We start from the raw sequence: 18,086 nt of genomic DNA on the forward strand, positions 1-18,086 counted from the left end.
CCACCAACACTAGTATAATATTTTAAAATCTTTGCCCATGTGATGGGTGTTAAATGTCATACTGCAATTTTTAGGAATACAGACATTTATTACTAAGAGAATTACAAAGATAAGTAAGATATGGCCTCTGCCCTTAAGCCTAAATGGAGGGAGATAGACAAACAAGTGACATTTATCATTATCATGTTCAAGATAAAAATAAGTAAGATTTCAGTTCATGGTGCTTCCTTTGACTCTGCGGCTATTGCTAACAGCAAAGGTCCTAAAAATATTATTAGACAGCAGTCCAAATTAAAAATCCATTTGCTGCAATTCTAAGGATCTGTGCTAATGCTGAATATCATCTCCGTGGCATTTCAATATCACTTTGTTGTTTCTCCCTCATGAATTCTTAAAGGAAAAATCCAAGCGGAAGCCATTCAGAAAACTACCTGCCGCCCTAAGCCAGTGAAGTGAATGTAGTGCAGAGCAGTATATTATTGGACAGATTTACTGACACTGGACCTGGACTTCCATTTTTCCTTCTCCTACTATTTCCAGTAAACAATGGTGAGCTGCAGCCATTTTCTTTCAAAAACAAAATGTCTTCTCTCGCTGGGACTCTCATCCCCAGGCAGATCTGCTTATCCATAGTTAGGCTGCAGTGGTATCCATGCCAACTTGGAAAATACAGATAAGAATAAAAAACACTATTTTTCAGCACCATGATGCATCAGATACAGATGAGATCAGAATGAATGACAACACAAGTATTTTAAAAACCAATCTGACAAAGCTGTATGAATATGCAACAAAGCAAATACAGCAAAAATGTTAATTGTACCATCCAAGTGGTGAGTATATGGGTTTTCACTGTATATTCTTTCCATTTTTCTGTATGACCACTTTAATAATAAAATGCTGGGGAAAATCCAGCAAGCAGCTTGAACTATAACACTGTAAGGCTTTTCCCTCCATTTTACTCCTAGAATGAGACTATCTGACATTCCCTCTATTTTGTTTTTTTAGATCTAGCTTTCTTGCATCAGACTTGAAGCTCTCCAACTTTTTAATGAAGTGAAATGAATCACAATATACTCACAGGCAGGTTACCAAACAATGTGTGGTAGTTTAGGGAAGATTGAGAGGAGGGCCCTAGGCTCCTGGAAGTGCAGACTCACTACCTTTTTAAGTGAATATTTACTACTTGAATATTTCAGAAACCCCGTGTCTTAGTTTTAAAATTAGCATTCAGACCCTCTAAACATTTGCCTCTGCCTACCTTTCTGCCTTATCATACACTAAGTCCTTACTTTCCCTATTCTCATTGCAAAGACCTATGCAGGAAGTAGGGGGCCAAGGGATAAGGCACGAGGCATGGTATGTCCACATGCTTCAAGTTAGGATATAACAAAAAGAATTTTAATTTTGAGGGTTGAAGCTCGAAACTTGATGTTGAAGGACAGGGTATAACTGACTGACTGCAGTACCCTGGAGGAGCCTTATAATCAATCTCCTAGTTTGTAGTGTGTTCCAGCTGGCCCATCTGTAAAACAGGAAAAAGACTGGTCATAAGCAATAATGAATAAGGTAAATAAATGAGTTTCTGAGATGCTAAAAGTATCTCTGGTGAATGGAGAGGGAAATGAAAACATCACTGTTGAGTGACAATCCAAAACAGGGTAGACAATCTTTTTCTGTCAGGGGCCAAGCTTTGTGGGCCACCTTGTCTCAGATGTAGCTATTCAACTCTGCTGCTGTAAAAGTGTGTGCCAAAGAGGCCACAGACAAAACATCAGCAAATGAGCATAGCTGTGTTCCAAAAGAACTTTATTTGCAAAACCAGGCAGCTCATGGGCGGTATCTGTCCACCCCCGACCTGGTCTGTGCTGGAGCCCTACCTAGGAATACCATTTGGAGGACTACCTGAGGAAGAGTGAAAAGGGGATGAGTCTACAAATAGGAACCATTTAACAAACACTAGGCAGTGAGGATGAGGCTCCCGATCTGGCAGCATTCACCTAGGTCCCACCAAGGAGGAGACTGTCAGCAGTAGCAACAGAAGCAACATCTGTAAATATCAAGGACTGAAATCCAAACACAAAAATAGCATTATCTCAGAAGAAACTCATGAGAAGATAAATACATAACTAGAAAGAAACAGCAAGTTTCTGACCACACACATTTTGAAGAAACAGTTGACAGTCCAGAGCCTGTGGAGATCACGTTAGCAGGCACACAATAAATGTTTGTTGATGAGTCATTCATTTATTCATCCAATAAACATTTACTGAGGCCTACTAATGTGCCAGGCTGGGCTCTGGAGATGAAGACACTGTCCCTGCTCTCAAGGAGCTCACACTCTAACTGATAGCATAGAAAGGGAGACAACCATATACACAGACAATTACAATACAACCTGATAAGTGCTGTTAACACTTATCAGGTTGTATTATAATGGCCGATGTAAAATTTCTTTCCAGGGGGCGCTGCTCCAGGCTGCTGCTGGCTGTAACATCAAGAAAGGGGAGGAACAAATTGTAGAAATCAAAGGTTAAAGGCTTTTGGTCTATTTCAAACATCCAGGCTCTCCCTAACTCCTGATCACAAATGGATTTGGGAATTACACTGGCATGACATGAAATGGAACTCCCATGCTTAAAACAGGCACAGATCCCCAATAAAGCACTTTCTCAACTACCCCTTCCACAACATAAGCACTGTTTTTATTGTTTTGTTTCATTTTGTTTGCTTATTATACATCTGTAAACCTCCTCCACCACACACATGCCTAGTTTAACATCTGCAACTAGCAAAATGCTGGAAAATGAGAGCTTACAACTAACTGGATTAATCTAGTGTAACTGGATAGAAAAAGCAATAAGTAACAGCTCAGTTGGCACCTCTAAATCCAATAATCCCCACCCTTTGAAAAAATAAAAATTAGAATGTTATTAAATATAGAAAAGATGGTATACAGTTCATGGAGTAGGAATAATACTTTAGAAAGGTTTAATTAATAAATATAATTAAACAGATTCTCTGAACCACAAATAACAGACCCAGTTTCAGGAAACCAAAATAAGATATCCTACACCATCCCTAAGACCTTTAAGAATACCTAATCTAAATCACCTACATATTATAAATAAGAAAAATGAAACAGAGCGGTAACACACTCTTCCTACCACTTTTTCAAAATTCGGTGTGAGATACTAAGAGGGTCCTTGAGGAGAGACTACTAGTGTTAACTAGTCATTTGGTTCAGATAGTTTTATACAAAGATAGGATGGAATTTTTGTGTCACATACTGTTCTTCATAAGGCCTAGGTTTTTAATGGCTCTTTTGTCTCTGCACCAGCAAAATGAGCTGATGACATCAATAAATTGTTTACATTTACACCGAGATCCCTATCTTGGGACCCAATGTCTCTGAGGCCACTATTTTATACACTTAATATACTTTTCTCCCCTAAAGTCATTACATTGCACTTATCTACACTATTCCATTCTGCCAACTGTCAGCTCACACTCACAGTGCCTTCTTAGGTGTTGCAGTTTGTTCCTACTACCATTTTACATCTCCAAAGAGCTCAGTGTTATATACAAATGTAAACATTACACCATATCCATGTCCTCCCCCAGATCACTTACAAATATTCAAAGTAAGATCAGTTCTTAAATGGATGAAGGTGGGGGGTGACTACTGCTTTGTGTCTTGTCTACATTGGTTGCCATGTCTTATTAAGGACAAAATGTTGCCATGTCTTCTCCCCACACACATAAACAGGGAGCATCACTGCTGTGCAGCACTCAACAATGCTCTCCTTCTAGATGAAAAGATATGGCTATCTATTTAAAGGACAGATAAATGTTATCTCAAAATGGCTACCAAGAATTTGACATATATATTCCATGCAGCAGTTGTCTTTGGAATCACAAACATTTCTTCATACTCAATGGCAACAAACATATAACAGGAGTGTATGTGCAACAAATGACATTGTCATTTGCAACAAATGACAAGAAGTAAAATTGATCCTTACAGAGAGCACATAATATAGAGCTCTTACAAACAGATAACAGACACAAGTCAAATAGTTCACACAAGGAAATAGGAACTAATAATTAACATCTGAGAGTCCACCCTCACCAATAATCAGAGACGTGTACCATAAATCATTCTTTTACATAAGCAAAAAAAAAGAAAAATTGTATGCACCTAAATGACTGGGCACAAAAAATGACATTATGTTTTTGGAATGCTATTATGGCAGGCCTTTACAATGTTCAAACTTCCTGATGAATAATTCTAATTCTGGAACTCTATTCTATAAAGAAATAATTAAAATAGATCAATAAAAACTAAATAAAAAGATATAAATTACATAATTCAAAATACTAAAAATCTTAAGATACTTCCATACAACAAAATATCATGAAACCATTCAATGACAATTATAAAAATGTTTAACATGGAAAAATGCATGTTATAAACACAAAACATGATATAATACAGTATAAATATGTGATCACTATAGAAAAATGCAGAAAGAATGAAAAGAAGTGAACACATTTATTAACACTGGTTATCTCTGGGGGGTAAAACTATGTATCTTTTTTCCTCATACTTGATAGTTATCTTCAGACAAAGCTACAATGAATATTCATCAATTTCTAGATTGAGGGTACTATTCAAACTTAATGGAAGAAAAATCACAAAACAGAAGATAGAGGTATTTGATCACATGATTTCAAATGTGTATTAACCAAAAATTTTAAAACAAAAATTAAAAAGTAAACAATAACCTGGAGTACATATTTTTAACATTACACCAATCTGAGTAATAGCGTTTATTTACAGAACATTCAAATAGATAATAACAATAATAAATGCTAAACTAAAACTCCCCAACAGATAAATCAGTGGACATGAACTGTCACATGAAAGAAAATAAAACCGCTAAGAAACATATGGAGAAAAAAAAGGATCCAAACTAAGGAAATACAACCAAGGAAATACAAAATTAAAGTAATACTGTTTTTAATCCATAAAATATTTTTAACAAATACTACTAAATGCTTGTGTGAGTAAAAATTGGTACAACTTTTTCAGGAAGAAACTTGGCAATACATATTAAGTGTTAAAAATGTTCATACCCTTTGACATTGTAATTCCACTTCAATGAATCTATCCTAACCAAATAATAAAAGAAATCCATGTATTTTCGATCTTTTATTATAAGAAAAAAAAACAATAACCTTTCCTCTACTTTTTAACATTAGTATTAACACACCAGAATATTAATAATGGATAAGAAAAAATCTCTACTGCAGCAAAGGACTGGTTGTCTCAAAGCGTCAGACCAGATCTCAAATCAGGCAAAACAAGAAGGGTGTGTCCAGCCTGCCGCAGTCGGCCATTTTAAACCCTCTGCAGAACAAAAAGCACAGAAGACAAGGGTAGGTAAGGATGGCCACCCGACTAGGCTCCAAATCAACAATTCTTTACTTTTTGTCTTCTACATATGTAACCCTGTCCAATGCATTGAGTAAAAACCAGCAAACAGGTCTCCTTTTTTAAACACCATAGGTAAGTCACAAACAAAATTTGAAATTATAAAAGAAGGGTCCTTTAAATCTGCCCCATCATCCTGGTGGAAAAATATGTTTAAGAGCACAGGATTCTGAACCCATACTACCTGGATAAAAATCCAGTGTCAGCCATTCAACTGGATGTAAAAGCCCTGGACAAATTACTTAATCTGTCTCCCTCAAATTTCTTACTCGTAAACGGTGAATAATGGTACTGCTATTTCATAAGATTGTCGAGAGTACTAAATTAGTTAAGTCATGTGTAAAAGCATGTAGACCCAGTACCTCCCACATAGTTTAAGCGCCAAAGACGTTTGAGCATAATTATTATTATAGCCAGGGACATAGGCCCAGAGAAGGAAAAAGACCAGCATCAGGTCACAGCTAGGATTATTGAAAAAGACCTGTCTCCTCAATTTTGAATCCTGTGCCCTTTTTACTATGTATCTGCTAAATTATTAGTTTTAGCGGTTAACAATAGATCCTTACTGACGCGCTGAGAGCCATGACAGCAGCTGCCTAAAAAAGACCTTCCTCCTAGACGAAACCGTGCTCAAAATTCTACAGAAAAAAAATAATTTAAGAGGAAAACGTGTGAGACCAGGTCACCTACATTCCATCATTACCATTTGCCCAAATCCTACATTTAAAGCAAACTGGAACAAGCATTTGGAAACACAGCCAAATCCTCACCACTACAATCTTCAGGAGAGAAAATCATGGGCTTCTGACCAACAGCAGATTCTCACAATATTGCAACCACTGGGTTCTGCTACTTTGATGGAATGAAAGTGTCCAGAGCCAAGGACTCCGCAAGTCCGGCAGAGAGCCCTCCAAAGCTGTGTCCTGTCTCCAAATGCTCCCGTTTTACCCATTTCCTACATACAGTCAGCTGCCCTAACCTTTTGTAAAGTCATCATCGCCTCCGCATTTTTAAACCCACATTACCGGTAGGCCAGAGAAAGGCTAAGATTCTGGGTTAACATCTGGTGGATTTGGCCACAGCCTAGGACAACTCCAACTCAGGCTGATCTCTCCACCCAACTTGAAAGACAGAGCTGCTCCTCTGCAAGCCCTTCTAGCCCAACACGGCCAAGCGAAGACAACTTACCTACCCCCTCGCCATTTTGCAATCTTAATTACACGTACGCTTCGCGCCTCCCCTCCCCGTCATTCCGTTTGAAACACGCACGCGCGCCGCTCCCCTCCTCCCGTTAAAACCAACCGTCGCCACACTGTCTCAAACACGCATGCGCACCTTCACTCTTCCCTCCAGCGGGTGTCAACTTGAGTAACTGCTTTCTTAAACACACATTCGACCCCCTCCCCACCCTAAGAGTTGCGCGTGCGTACCTCGCGCTTTCCCCAAAGAAGCCCCCCTCCCCCTCACATCAGACCTTCTCAAATACAGTCGGCCCTCCACGGATACTACGCCATTTTATATAGGATACTTGAGCATCCGCGGATTTTGGTGTCCGCAGGGGTCCTGGAAGCAAGCCCCTGCGGATACAAAGAACGACTGTATACCTGCGCGCTACAGCGCTGCGCACCCCCACACTCTCAAATACTCGCGTGCACCGCGTCTGTCCTCCCACCTCCGTTTTTTATATATACGTGCCTGATGATATCGGGACGTGTTTCGCCACAGTTGCGCCCCAGTGCTTAATCAAAGAGAGCCATTACCAGCCTTCCCTAAAGGGGGTAGGTGCGAGGAATTAGGGAAGCGGAATACGGAAAAGACGTCATTGCTTGCAGGTGCTTAGAGCAAATGCCAAATCTAGGTAGAATCCGCCCCGACCTCCAGGGAGGGGATAGAGTACCCTCGGATTCCGTAGTACGACCCACCACCCTGAACAAAGGCAAAGAGAAAGCTCTCGTAATCGGATGAGCCTAGTCCTAAGGCCCCGACCTTTAAATACACCTTCAGCTGCATATGAGGAAACCCAACATTTTCAAATAGGTGACGTTATGCGTTATACGTTTCAAGCATCAAACCGACGCTCAGGTGCCTCAACCCTGGTTAAGGGAAAGAAGTCTCTATCACTTTCACAATGGGAAATAAATGCTCAACATCCTTTTGTAGCTCTGAGGCCCGTCCTGTCCCCCATTTTTTCCTTTCGTAACCGGGAGAAGAGCCAAATTAAGGATCCCCCTGGCTCGAGTTCCTCCCGCCGCCCTCCAGGTTCTTACCCAATGTTGTTCCTTTACCTCCTGCCTGAATCGAAGGTCATAGCATAAATTCTTAGCGCTGGCCGTCCCAAGACAGGGCGAAGGGAGCGGCGGCACACAGTTCGCGGCGCCAGGGTGGCAAGAGCAGGCCAAGGTGGCAGTGGACAGCACGCACAACATCAGCCGCGCCTCCAGCCGCAGCGCTGATGCCGGGAAAGAACCGCCTCTCCGGGATCGCCGCAGTGTGCTTCAGGCGCATGTGCCGAGCACAACCTCTTCTCCCCATCCCCCACTCCTCCAGCCCCTCCCCCAACTCCTCCAACCCCACCCCACCCCAGGTTAACCCTCCTGCCGTCTTCACCCATTCCCCATTGCCTGGGTCTCTAGCCCATCTTTCTTCTTAAACCTTTTCTCTCTTTGGTCACACCAGACTCCACCACCATCCCTCCCTCAGCTCATCTTCTTTCGTCAATCCCTCTCCAGTTCTTTTTAGCTCACCATTTCGTTGCCAAGTCTCCCTGTTGGTTGCCTTTATTGGCTCTGTCATCCTTAGTTGCCTATCCGTCTATTCTTGGCCTTGCCTGGTCTGCATCCCTGTTAGGCCTCTTACTCCTCTTGTGTGTCTGAGGTTGCAAATTGTAAAAAATACTGCAAAAAATGCTGTTAGAAAGGTGTTATATTCACATAATCTCCAAAGCAGCTCTTAAGCAGGGCCCAACTAGCTAGTGTTGGGCAAACAATGCCTGATTGTTGATGAATCCAAGGAGAAGACCCAGAGGCAGGGAACCAAAAGACCCCTTGCACAAAGCAAAAAGGGAAAAGGTATTCAATCATTTTGAGGGTAAGAAGGAGTATGCAATGTCTTTTTCTTTCTCTTCACAGCTATAGTATTGTCTGGACATTAAAAATACTCTTCAGTGTCCTTCTGTGCTAAATACAGGGCTTGTTCTTGTCTTCTGTGAGACATTCACATACTAATTTTAAGGGAAGTGGCATCATTTATTCAACAGGCTCTGAAATAGATTCATCTCTGAATGTGAGGACACAATACAAAATAATATTTTCTCTTTATGTTGTTTTACTTTGGTGACTGGTTCTTCTTGCTTTCTAAGAAAGTCAGCTTGAAAATACCCAAAACTAAGAACCCACAATTCCATAAATTCTGAGGACCATAAAATGTGTCCATCATAATCCTAATTATTAAGAATGTCATATTAACGTTATTCAGGGACATAATGAAAGTTTGTGTTTTTTACATAATAGATACCAAAAAGTTATACAGCAATGTGTAATGTGCAGAAAGAAGAAAAGATAACTACAAATGCCTGAAGTTATAGTGGTATAAAGAACCTCTCTCCCAAATTAAAAGAATCATTTATTATTGCACAAAAGTTAAAATAAAAGGGAATTTTGCCCACAATTTTACAAAACTGTTTATAACAAATGCTTTTATTTCTTTGTGTACTCTTTTGTGTTATAACAGTTCTGTTGAGATATAATTCACATGTCATACAATTCACCAGCTTAAAATGTACAGTGCAGTGGATTTTAGGATATTCACGGCTGTATGGCCATCACCTCAATTTTAGAATTTTTCATCACCCCAGAATGAAACCTCATGTCCATTACCATATCTCTGTGTTTTTTCAATTTTTGTTTAAATATGTACTGTTCTTAACATCAACATTTTAATAGATATAGTAATGTGTTGCTTTAAATATTTTAGCATAGTCCTAATTATCATCTTTATCATTTTTAATAAATGGACAACATTCCATTTTTTTTAAGTATTGTAAAATTGAGTTCAGCACATAATTGCAGATGGAGTTACTTTCTCTTTGCACTTACCCTTCCTTTTCACAAAATTTCCCTAATCTACTATGATTCCACCTGAAGACAAATTCAAGAAAGAAGTACAGTTTGTAGATCTTGAATGTTATGAAATACTTTAGGTCCTGGGCCTATCTATTTGTCTAAACTCCCAGTTCATAAGCAGCTCCTCAGGAGTGGTAAAGGAAAAAGTTGGTGACCTCTACTATATCCAGGCTAGCGTTCTGAGGCTCTATTTCCCTTTTATTCTCCACCCTATACATTTCTTAGGAGAATGACTCTCTTTCAGAGGATGTGATGGTTCATTTTATGTGCCAACTTGACTGGGCCATGGTGCCCAGGCATATGGTCAAATATTATTCTGGATATTTCTGTGAGAGTGTTTTTGAATGGGATTAACATTTAAATCAGTGGACTTTGAGTAAAGCAGATTGTCCTCCATAACGTGAATGGGCCTTCTCCATTAGTTGAAGGCCTGAATAGAACAAAAGGCTAACCTCCCCTGAGCAAGAGAGAATTCTGCCAGTGGACAGCCTTTGGACTCGAACTGCAACATCAACTCTTCCTGGGTCCTCAGCCTGATAGTCTTTGGACTTGAACTACAACACTGGCTCTTTCCTGGGTCTCCAGCCTGCTAGCCCACCCTGTAGATTTTGGACTTTCCAGCCTCTGTAGTCATGTGAACCAATTCCTTAAAATAAATAAGTATGTATGTATGTATTATTATAAAATATATATACTATATATACACACATATTCATAGATAGATAATCTCTCTCCATAGATAGATATAGAGATATAGAGATATCTTGTTGATTCTGTTTCTCTGTAGATTCCTGACTGATCTAGAGGAGCTCCTCAAACTTGTGAACACCTTAAATTGAGGCTGGGGTACAGGAATGAAAAGTAACCAAGAATACTCTTATCAGTCCTTGAGTACAGCTTTGCCTTGGCAAATTGTACATTGACTAAATCTGACATGGAACTGGCCTTAACTCTGTAAAATCTAGTGTTACAGGATGTAAAGCTGAAGAAATAAGAAGTACCATCGTCTTCTTAGAGTCCAGTAATTTTTGGCACAAGGAGAACTGGTCTGTTCTTCGTGACTTTGGGGAATGAGGCAATGGGAAAAGCAGAGACTGGGAAAATGGTACAGTAACAAATTCATGTTGATACAGGCCTTGATTTCATTGCTAAAGTTTAATTAGTTTGAATATGTGAACAAGATGGCTAAGAGACCAAGAAACAGGATTGATCTGATTATTCACTGCCTGATAAATTATGTGGAGAATGAACTCTTGCAACAAAATCCAGCCAGATGAAGGGAAAATGAGATACACTAGGACTTACAATGATCTACTCTTGTGTATGGGCGATAAGGATATATCGTAAAGCAAACAGGTATCATTTAAGAGGACATGTAAATTTTTAAGGAGGTCATAATTATAATTTGGGAGATGTTTGTATCAATCAGGATTTATTGCAAGGAGCAGAAAACCTATCTGGATTTTAGACATAAGAAGAAATTTAGTATAGAAAATTGGATGTTTACAAACTACTTAGAAGGCAAGAAGGAACAGGTTCTAGGCTGAATCTCAAGGAATAACTCCCAGAAGAATATAGAACTGACTAACCAGAGTTGCTAGTATCTATGAGGCTACTACTGGATCCATGAATTCAAGAACACAACTTGAGAGCTGTGATCAGGAAACTGAAAGCCAAAATGAAAAACTGCCACTGTCACGACCATAACTGATTATTGGCATAAAACTGTATAACTCACTTGCCAGAAAAAACAGGCCAAAATGTAGCTGGAAGATGTCACATTTGCCTTTCAAATCTTGAGAGTTGATTCTAATTGATGAACCCTATTTTGTCTCCAGAACTATAGCTGCATGTGAGTATAGAAAATGGACTTTCTGACTTTCCAACTTGTAACACAAGAAGCAGAATTAAATGAAAATTGAGGGGCCTTTCCAGAGTACCCAGCTCAGTGGTATGCACAGTAAAAGGAGAGTATTCAGCTGAGAGTTGGGAAACCTGTGATGTAGTCCTAGCTCTGTTACTGTCTGAATTTGATCTTGGAACCATTACTTCCTCTCTTGGGCCTAACAGAGTTTATCTAGTAATTATTGGAGAGAAAGATTTTTATTTTTTATTTTTTTAACATTTTTTATTGATTTATAATCATTTTACAATCTTGTGTCAAATTCCAGTGTAGAGCACAATTTTTCAGTTATACATGAATATATATATATTCATTGTCACATTTTTTCTCCATGAGCTACCATAAGATCTTGTATATATTTCCCTGTGCTACACAGTATAATCTTGTTTATCTATTCTACATTTTGAAATCCCAGTCTATCCCTTCCCACCCCCCCACCCCGTTGGCAACCACAAGTTTGTATTCTACGTCTATGAGTCTTTTTCTGCTTTGTATTTATGCTTTGGTTTTGTTTGGTTTGGTTTGGTTTGGTTTGGTTTGGTTTGGTTTTTTTAGATTCCACATATGAGCGATCTCATATGGTATTTTTCTTTCTCTTTCTGGCTTACTTCACTTAGAGTGACATTCTCCAGGAACATCCATGTTGCTGCAAATGGTGTTATGTTGTCAGTTTTTAGGGATAAATAGTGTTCCATTGTATAAATATACCACTTCTTCTTTATCCAGTCATCTGTTGATGGACATTTGGGCTGTTTCCATGTCTTGGCTACTGTAAATAGTGCTGCTATGAACATTGGGGTGCAGGTGTCTTTTTGAAGTAGGGTTCCTTCAGGATATAAACCTAGGAGCGGGATTACTGGGTCATATGGTAAGTCTATTCCTAGTCTTTTGAGGAATCGCCATACTGTTTTCCACAGTGGCTGCACCAACCTACATTCCCACCAGCAGTGTAGGAGGGTTCCCTTTTCTCCACAGCCTGGAGAGAAAGATTTTTAAGCAAGGGAGTGATGTGGTCAGCACTGCATCTTAGAAAAATCACTTAGTCAAGAGATGATGTAGGCCTGCTTTGGAGTAGTAATGGTATAGAGAGAACTGTAACACCTCTGAGAAATATTTAAAAGGTTAAGGTGTTTTATAATGATAAAAGTGTTGATTCATCAAGAAACTATAACAATTATAAAGGTATATGCACCTAAAAGGGAGCCCCAAAATACATGGGGAAAAACTGACAAAATTGAATAGATACATGGATAATCTAACAATAATAAGGACTTGAATACTCCCACTGAATAATGGATACTACAAGTAGACAGAATATCAGCAATGATATAGAAAACTGAAACAACACTATCAACCAAATTGATCTAATTGCAGCAGAATAAACATTCTTCTCAAGCACTCATGGAACATTCTCCAAGACAGACCACCATATGCTAGTCCATAAAATAAGCCTCAATAAATGTAATGGTTGAAATTATACAAAGTATGTTCTCCAATCACAATGGAATGAAATTATAAATCAGTAACAGAAGGAAACTTGGGAAGTTCATACATATGGGGAAATTAAACATTACACTCCTGAATAACCAATGGGTCAAATAAATAATCACAAGGAAAGCTAGGAAATACTCTGAGATAAATGAAATAGAAAACACAACATATCAAAATTTATGGAATGCAGCTAAGGTAATGCTCAGGGGGAAATTTATAGCTTTAAACACCAATATTATAAAAGAAGAAAGAGCTCAAATCAATAGCCCAATACTCCACCTTAAGAAACTGAAAAAACAAGAGCAAACTAAGCTTAAAGCAAGCAGAAGGAAGTAAGTAATGAAGATTAAAGTGAAAATAAATGAAATAGAGAATAGAAAACAATAGAAAAGATAAACGAAACCAAAAGTTGGTTCTTCAAAAAGATCACCAGAATTGAAAAATCCTTCATCTGGACTGAGGAAGAAAAAGAGAGGTAAGAATCAAATTTCTAGAATCAGGGGTCAAAGAGGGATCATTACTATTGACCTCACAGAAATTTAAAAAAAAAAAAAGTGAGGGAATATTATGAAAAACTGCATGCCAATAAATTAGATAACCTAGATGAAATAGACAAATTCCCAGAAAGACACAAACTGCCAAAACTGCCTCAAAAAGAAATAGATAATCTGAATAGACCTATAATAAGGAAAGAGACTAAATTAATAATTTTTAAACTTTCCACAAAAAAGCCCAGGCTGAGATGGCTTTACTAGTGAAATCTTCCAACCATTTAAAGGAGAAATAGTATAAATTCTTTACAAAGTATTCTAAAAAATAGAATAGGTGTAAAGCCCTCCAAAATCATTCTTTGAGGTCAGTATTACCTTGAAATGACAACCAGACAGAGCTATCATGAGAATAAACATTTTAAAAACCTATAGAGGGGAGGGTATAGCTTAGTGCTAGAGTGTGTGCTTAGCATGCATGAGGTCCTGGGTTCAACCCATTAAAATAAATAAATAAATAAACCTAATTACCTCCCCCAAAACAAAACAAATAAATAAAACCAAAAAATAATAATAAACTTTATTTTTTAATAAAATACAGATTAGTATTTCTTATTAATATAGATGGTAAAATCCTCACCAAAATGCTGGCAAACCAAATCCAGCAGTATATATTACAGGGCAAGACCACATGATCATCTCAATAGACACAGAAGAATTTCGCAAAATCCAATGTGTTTTCATGATAAAAAAAAAAAGTGCTTAGTAAAATATGAATAGGAAGGAACTTCATCATACTTAATGGTGAGACTGAGAGCTTTTTCCCTTAAGATCAGGAACAAGACAAGGATGTTTACTCTCATAACTTATATTCAACAATGCACTGGTAGTTCTAGCAAATGAAAAAAGTCAAAGCAAACTCAAGAGGTTCAGAAAAAGCATTTGATGAAATTCAACATGGCTTAGCCATGAGTAGCATTTGCATAGTTAAAATTATGTAACTGTTGGATATTGACCCAACCAGTATCAGGAGAAAGGTGAAAGAGGGGGAGGGTGAGTGCATGAGGTATACCAAAAGATGGTGTAGGTAAAAGAGGGATAAATGTTCATTCTCTGAAATAGAAAATCATTGATGACGTCTAAAATTGAAATATCAAGAAGTTACAATTATAAGCATTATTTATAGCTCTGAATCACTCTGTGAGCTAAAATCATTTAGTGAATTGAGAGATCAACTGAATGGGCCACCACCAGCATTTTTTTACAACATGAATAGAAAACATCAAAGTACATTGTACACGTTAAGGGTAATTATTTTTTTCTTAAACTTATTTGGGTTATAACATACACACATATATCCTCTATTGAGATGTAAGATGTGTTTCGCACTTAATGTCTCAAAGCTGTTTAAAAAATCTATGCCTTAAACTATGGGCATGTATTACTTTAATAAAGCTATAAACCCAAAAGGGGATTTAAATATGAAAATTAATAAGGTTAATTTAATAAACATATATCAAATTTTAAAACACAGAGAGAATTTTTGCCACTTGGAAACATTTATGCAGCACCATTTAATTGTTTAGGAATAAAACTCATTCCATTGCTCTGTATGTGGCAATTGCTCATGTTCTTTGGCTATAACTTTTATTAATGTTTGAAAACATTTTTCTTTGTGGTTGCATTTATGAAACCATTTGCACATTCCAATCAACTCATATTGAAAATAAAGACCAGCTGCTACATTCGCTATTCTTTCTTTTAATTTTATTTAATTTTAATTTTAAAAATTTTTTTAATGAGTTATAGTTGCTTTACAATGCTGTGTCAATTTCTGGCATACAGCACAATTTTTCAGTCATACATGAATATACACATATTCATTTTCATATTCTTTTTCCTCAAGAGCTACCACAAGATCTTGAATATATTTCCCTGTGCTATACAGTATAAACTTGTTTATCTACTCTACAATTTTGAAATCCCAGTCTATCTCTTCCCACCCCCCACCCCCTTGGCAACCACAAGTTTATATTCTATGTCTGTGAGTCTATTTATGTTTTGTATTTATGCTTTGTTTGTTTTTTTTAGATTCCACATATGAGCGATCTCATATGGTATTTTTCTTTCTCTTTCTGGCTTACTTCACTTAGAATGACATTCTCCAGGAGCATCCATGTTGCTGCAAATGGCGTTATGTTGTCAGTTTTTATGGCTGAGTAGTATTCCATTGTATAAATATACCACTTTTACTTTATCCAGTCATCTGTTGATGGGCATTTAGTCTGTTTCCATGTCTTGGCTATTGTAAATAGTGCTCCTATGAACATTGGGGTGCAGGTGTCTTTTTGAAGTAGGGTTCCTTCTGGATATATGCCCAGGAGTGTGATGACTGGGTCATATGGTAAGTCTATTCCTAGTCTTTTGAGGAATCTCCATACTGTTTTCCACAATGGCTGCACCAAACTGCATTCCCACCAACAGTGTAGGAGGGTTGCCCTTTCTCCACAGCCTCTCCAGTATTTATCATCTGTGGACTTTTGCATGATGGCCATTCTGGCTGGTGTTATATTTGTTATTCTTATGTCTATCTTCTACCAAATGCATTTGTCCTGGCTTCCTGAAAAAAATTCACATGCAAAATGTGTAGCTAACTAATAACTTAAGGAAAAATATTTATTGTGGATTTTAAAAATTATACAACCTAAACTCATTTCAAAAATTTTAAGACACAGAAAAGGAAAATAAGGAGAAAAAAGTCCTATTCAATCATATAGCTCCAAAATAGCTACTGTGGATATTTCAGTGTCTAGTTTTCCATACTTCTTTATCTATATAAATGAACATGTCTATAAATCCTTATAAGATTTATATAGTATATAAACAACTTAGAAAACATCAGAGAGGAAATCTATCCAATTTTAAATGATTTGTAATTTATTTTCCAAGTAATATCATGTTGTTTTCTAACTTAAATGGTGGTGATTATGTTAAAAACTAAAATTCCTGCAGTAATAAAATAGGCTAAGTTGTTAATAAATCTCACTGTGGCATTTTACAGCTTTTTTTCTATATTATGTGTCTCATATCCTTAGGGACCCTTGTATTTTATTCCTTAAGTTAAAAAATGGGTTATTCTCATTTGTTATCATTTGTTTTGTTCATTTACTGGATTAGATACATCTCACACGTATTTTTCCTAAGTCCATAGTGCTTATTTTAAAACTGACCATCTACTAGACCAAAAGAAGGCCTAAGTCTTAATTAAAAGAAATCCTACGAGGCACATTTTCTGAACAAGAAGGGATTCAAACTCAAACTTAATGACCCAAGCGTTTATTTCAAAAAGAAAAGAAAGGAAGAAAAGAAACAAACAAACAACAAAATGCAGAAAACGCCAGTCAGTGTTTTTTGGCTTGAAAGACAGGCGGAAAGTCAGGGGGAATGGGCGGTTGAAAGGCCTGTGACACGTGAGTGAGGCCGTGCGCAAACCCTGTGTGACGTCCCTGGGGCCTCTAGAGGTAAACAGCCACTTCTTCCCAAGCGGCAATAAGAGGAGCTGAGGCGGAGCCTCCGGGGCAGGGGGTGAGCCTGCTCACCTGAAGATCTCACCACAGCCATGAGCAGCAAGGAATGCTTCAAGTGTGGCCGCCCTGGTCACTGGGCCCGAGCATGCCCCAGAGGAGGAGGAGCTCGAGGGCGCAGAGCTAGAGACCATGGCAGAGGGGCTCAGTGCTGTTCCACCACCCTACCTGACATCTGCTATCGCTGCGGTGAGTTTGGGCATCACGTTAGGAACTGTGACCTTCTCGAGGACATCTGCTACAACTGTGGGAGGAGTGGCCACATCGCCAAAGACTGTGTCGAGCCAAAGCGAGAGCGAGAGCAGTGCTGTTACACCTGTGGCCGGCCAGGCCATCTGGCTCGTGATTGCGACCGTCAAGAACAGCAGAAGTGCTACTCTTGCGGCGAATTTGGCCACATTCAGAAAGACTGCACCCAAGTCAAGTGCTACCGGTGTGGCGAGACCGGCCACATGGCCATCAACTGCAGCAAAACGAGCGTGGTCAACTGCTACCGCTGTGGCGAATCCGGACACCTAGCCCGGGAATGCCCCATTAAGGCTACCGCTTAATTTTTTCCTTGCCATCCCCCGCCTTTTTGCTGATTGATAATTGTACTGTTTTCTGTAAGACCTCTTCACTGACCAAAAGTTGATAGATTTAGGCTACTCCCAGGCCAGTGAGCTTTAATTACCATGTTAAAAGAAGAAAGAACTGGGAAAAAAATCTCCAAAAAAAAAAAACGTTATTCACTTGTAGATGTCTTATAATTAATGTGTTTCTGCACCACTGATATATCTGGTTATTGAACATCCTGAGCATTAGGCAATTTCTAGATCCTTTGGACTCATTTTGATTCAACATTTAGTTAAGAGCCACTGTGTGCCAGCCACTGTTGAAGGAGCTTGAGCTATATCAGTGAACAAATTAGACCATCTTTAGAAACACAAGCCTATATTAGAATCTATTAACAAGTGAAATACATAGTGTGTCAGAAGAAGATCAATTGCTACAGAGAAAAAG

The 18,086-nt window shown here is 38.4% G+C and overlaps 1 protein-coding gene across 1 annotated transcript; it reads left to right on the forward strand.

Annotated features, from left to right (window-relative positions):
- The first annotated feature begins 17,119 nt into the window (after nucleotides 1-17,119).
- On the forward strand, nucleotides 17,120-17,635 carry ZCCHC13 (zinc finger CCHC-type containing 13). Its single transcript, XM_010967567.1, has one exon. It carries the CDS (start codon nucleotides 17,120-17,122, stop codon nucleotides 17,633-17,635), a length of 516 nt encoding a protein of 171 aa, XP_010965869.1.
- The last annotated feature ends 451 nt before the right edge of the window (nucleotides 17,636-18,086 follow it).

The sequence above is a fragment of the Camelus bactrianus genome, chromosome X (assembly GCF_048773025.1).
Source record: "Camelus bactrianus isolate YW-2024 breed Bactrian camel chromosome X, ASM4877302v1, whole genome shotgun sequence".
Lineage (NCBI taxonomy): Eukaryota > Metazoa > Chordata > Mammalia > Artiodactyla > Camelidae > Camelus > Camelus bactrianus.

Excerpts from the sequence above, each read along its gene's own strand:
- ZCCHC13 (XM_010967567.1), top strand. The coding sequence starts at position 17,120 with ATGAGCAGCAAGGAATGCTTCAAGTGTGGCCGCCCTGGTCACTGGGCC.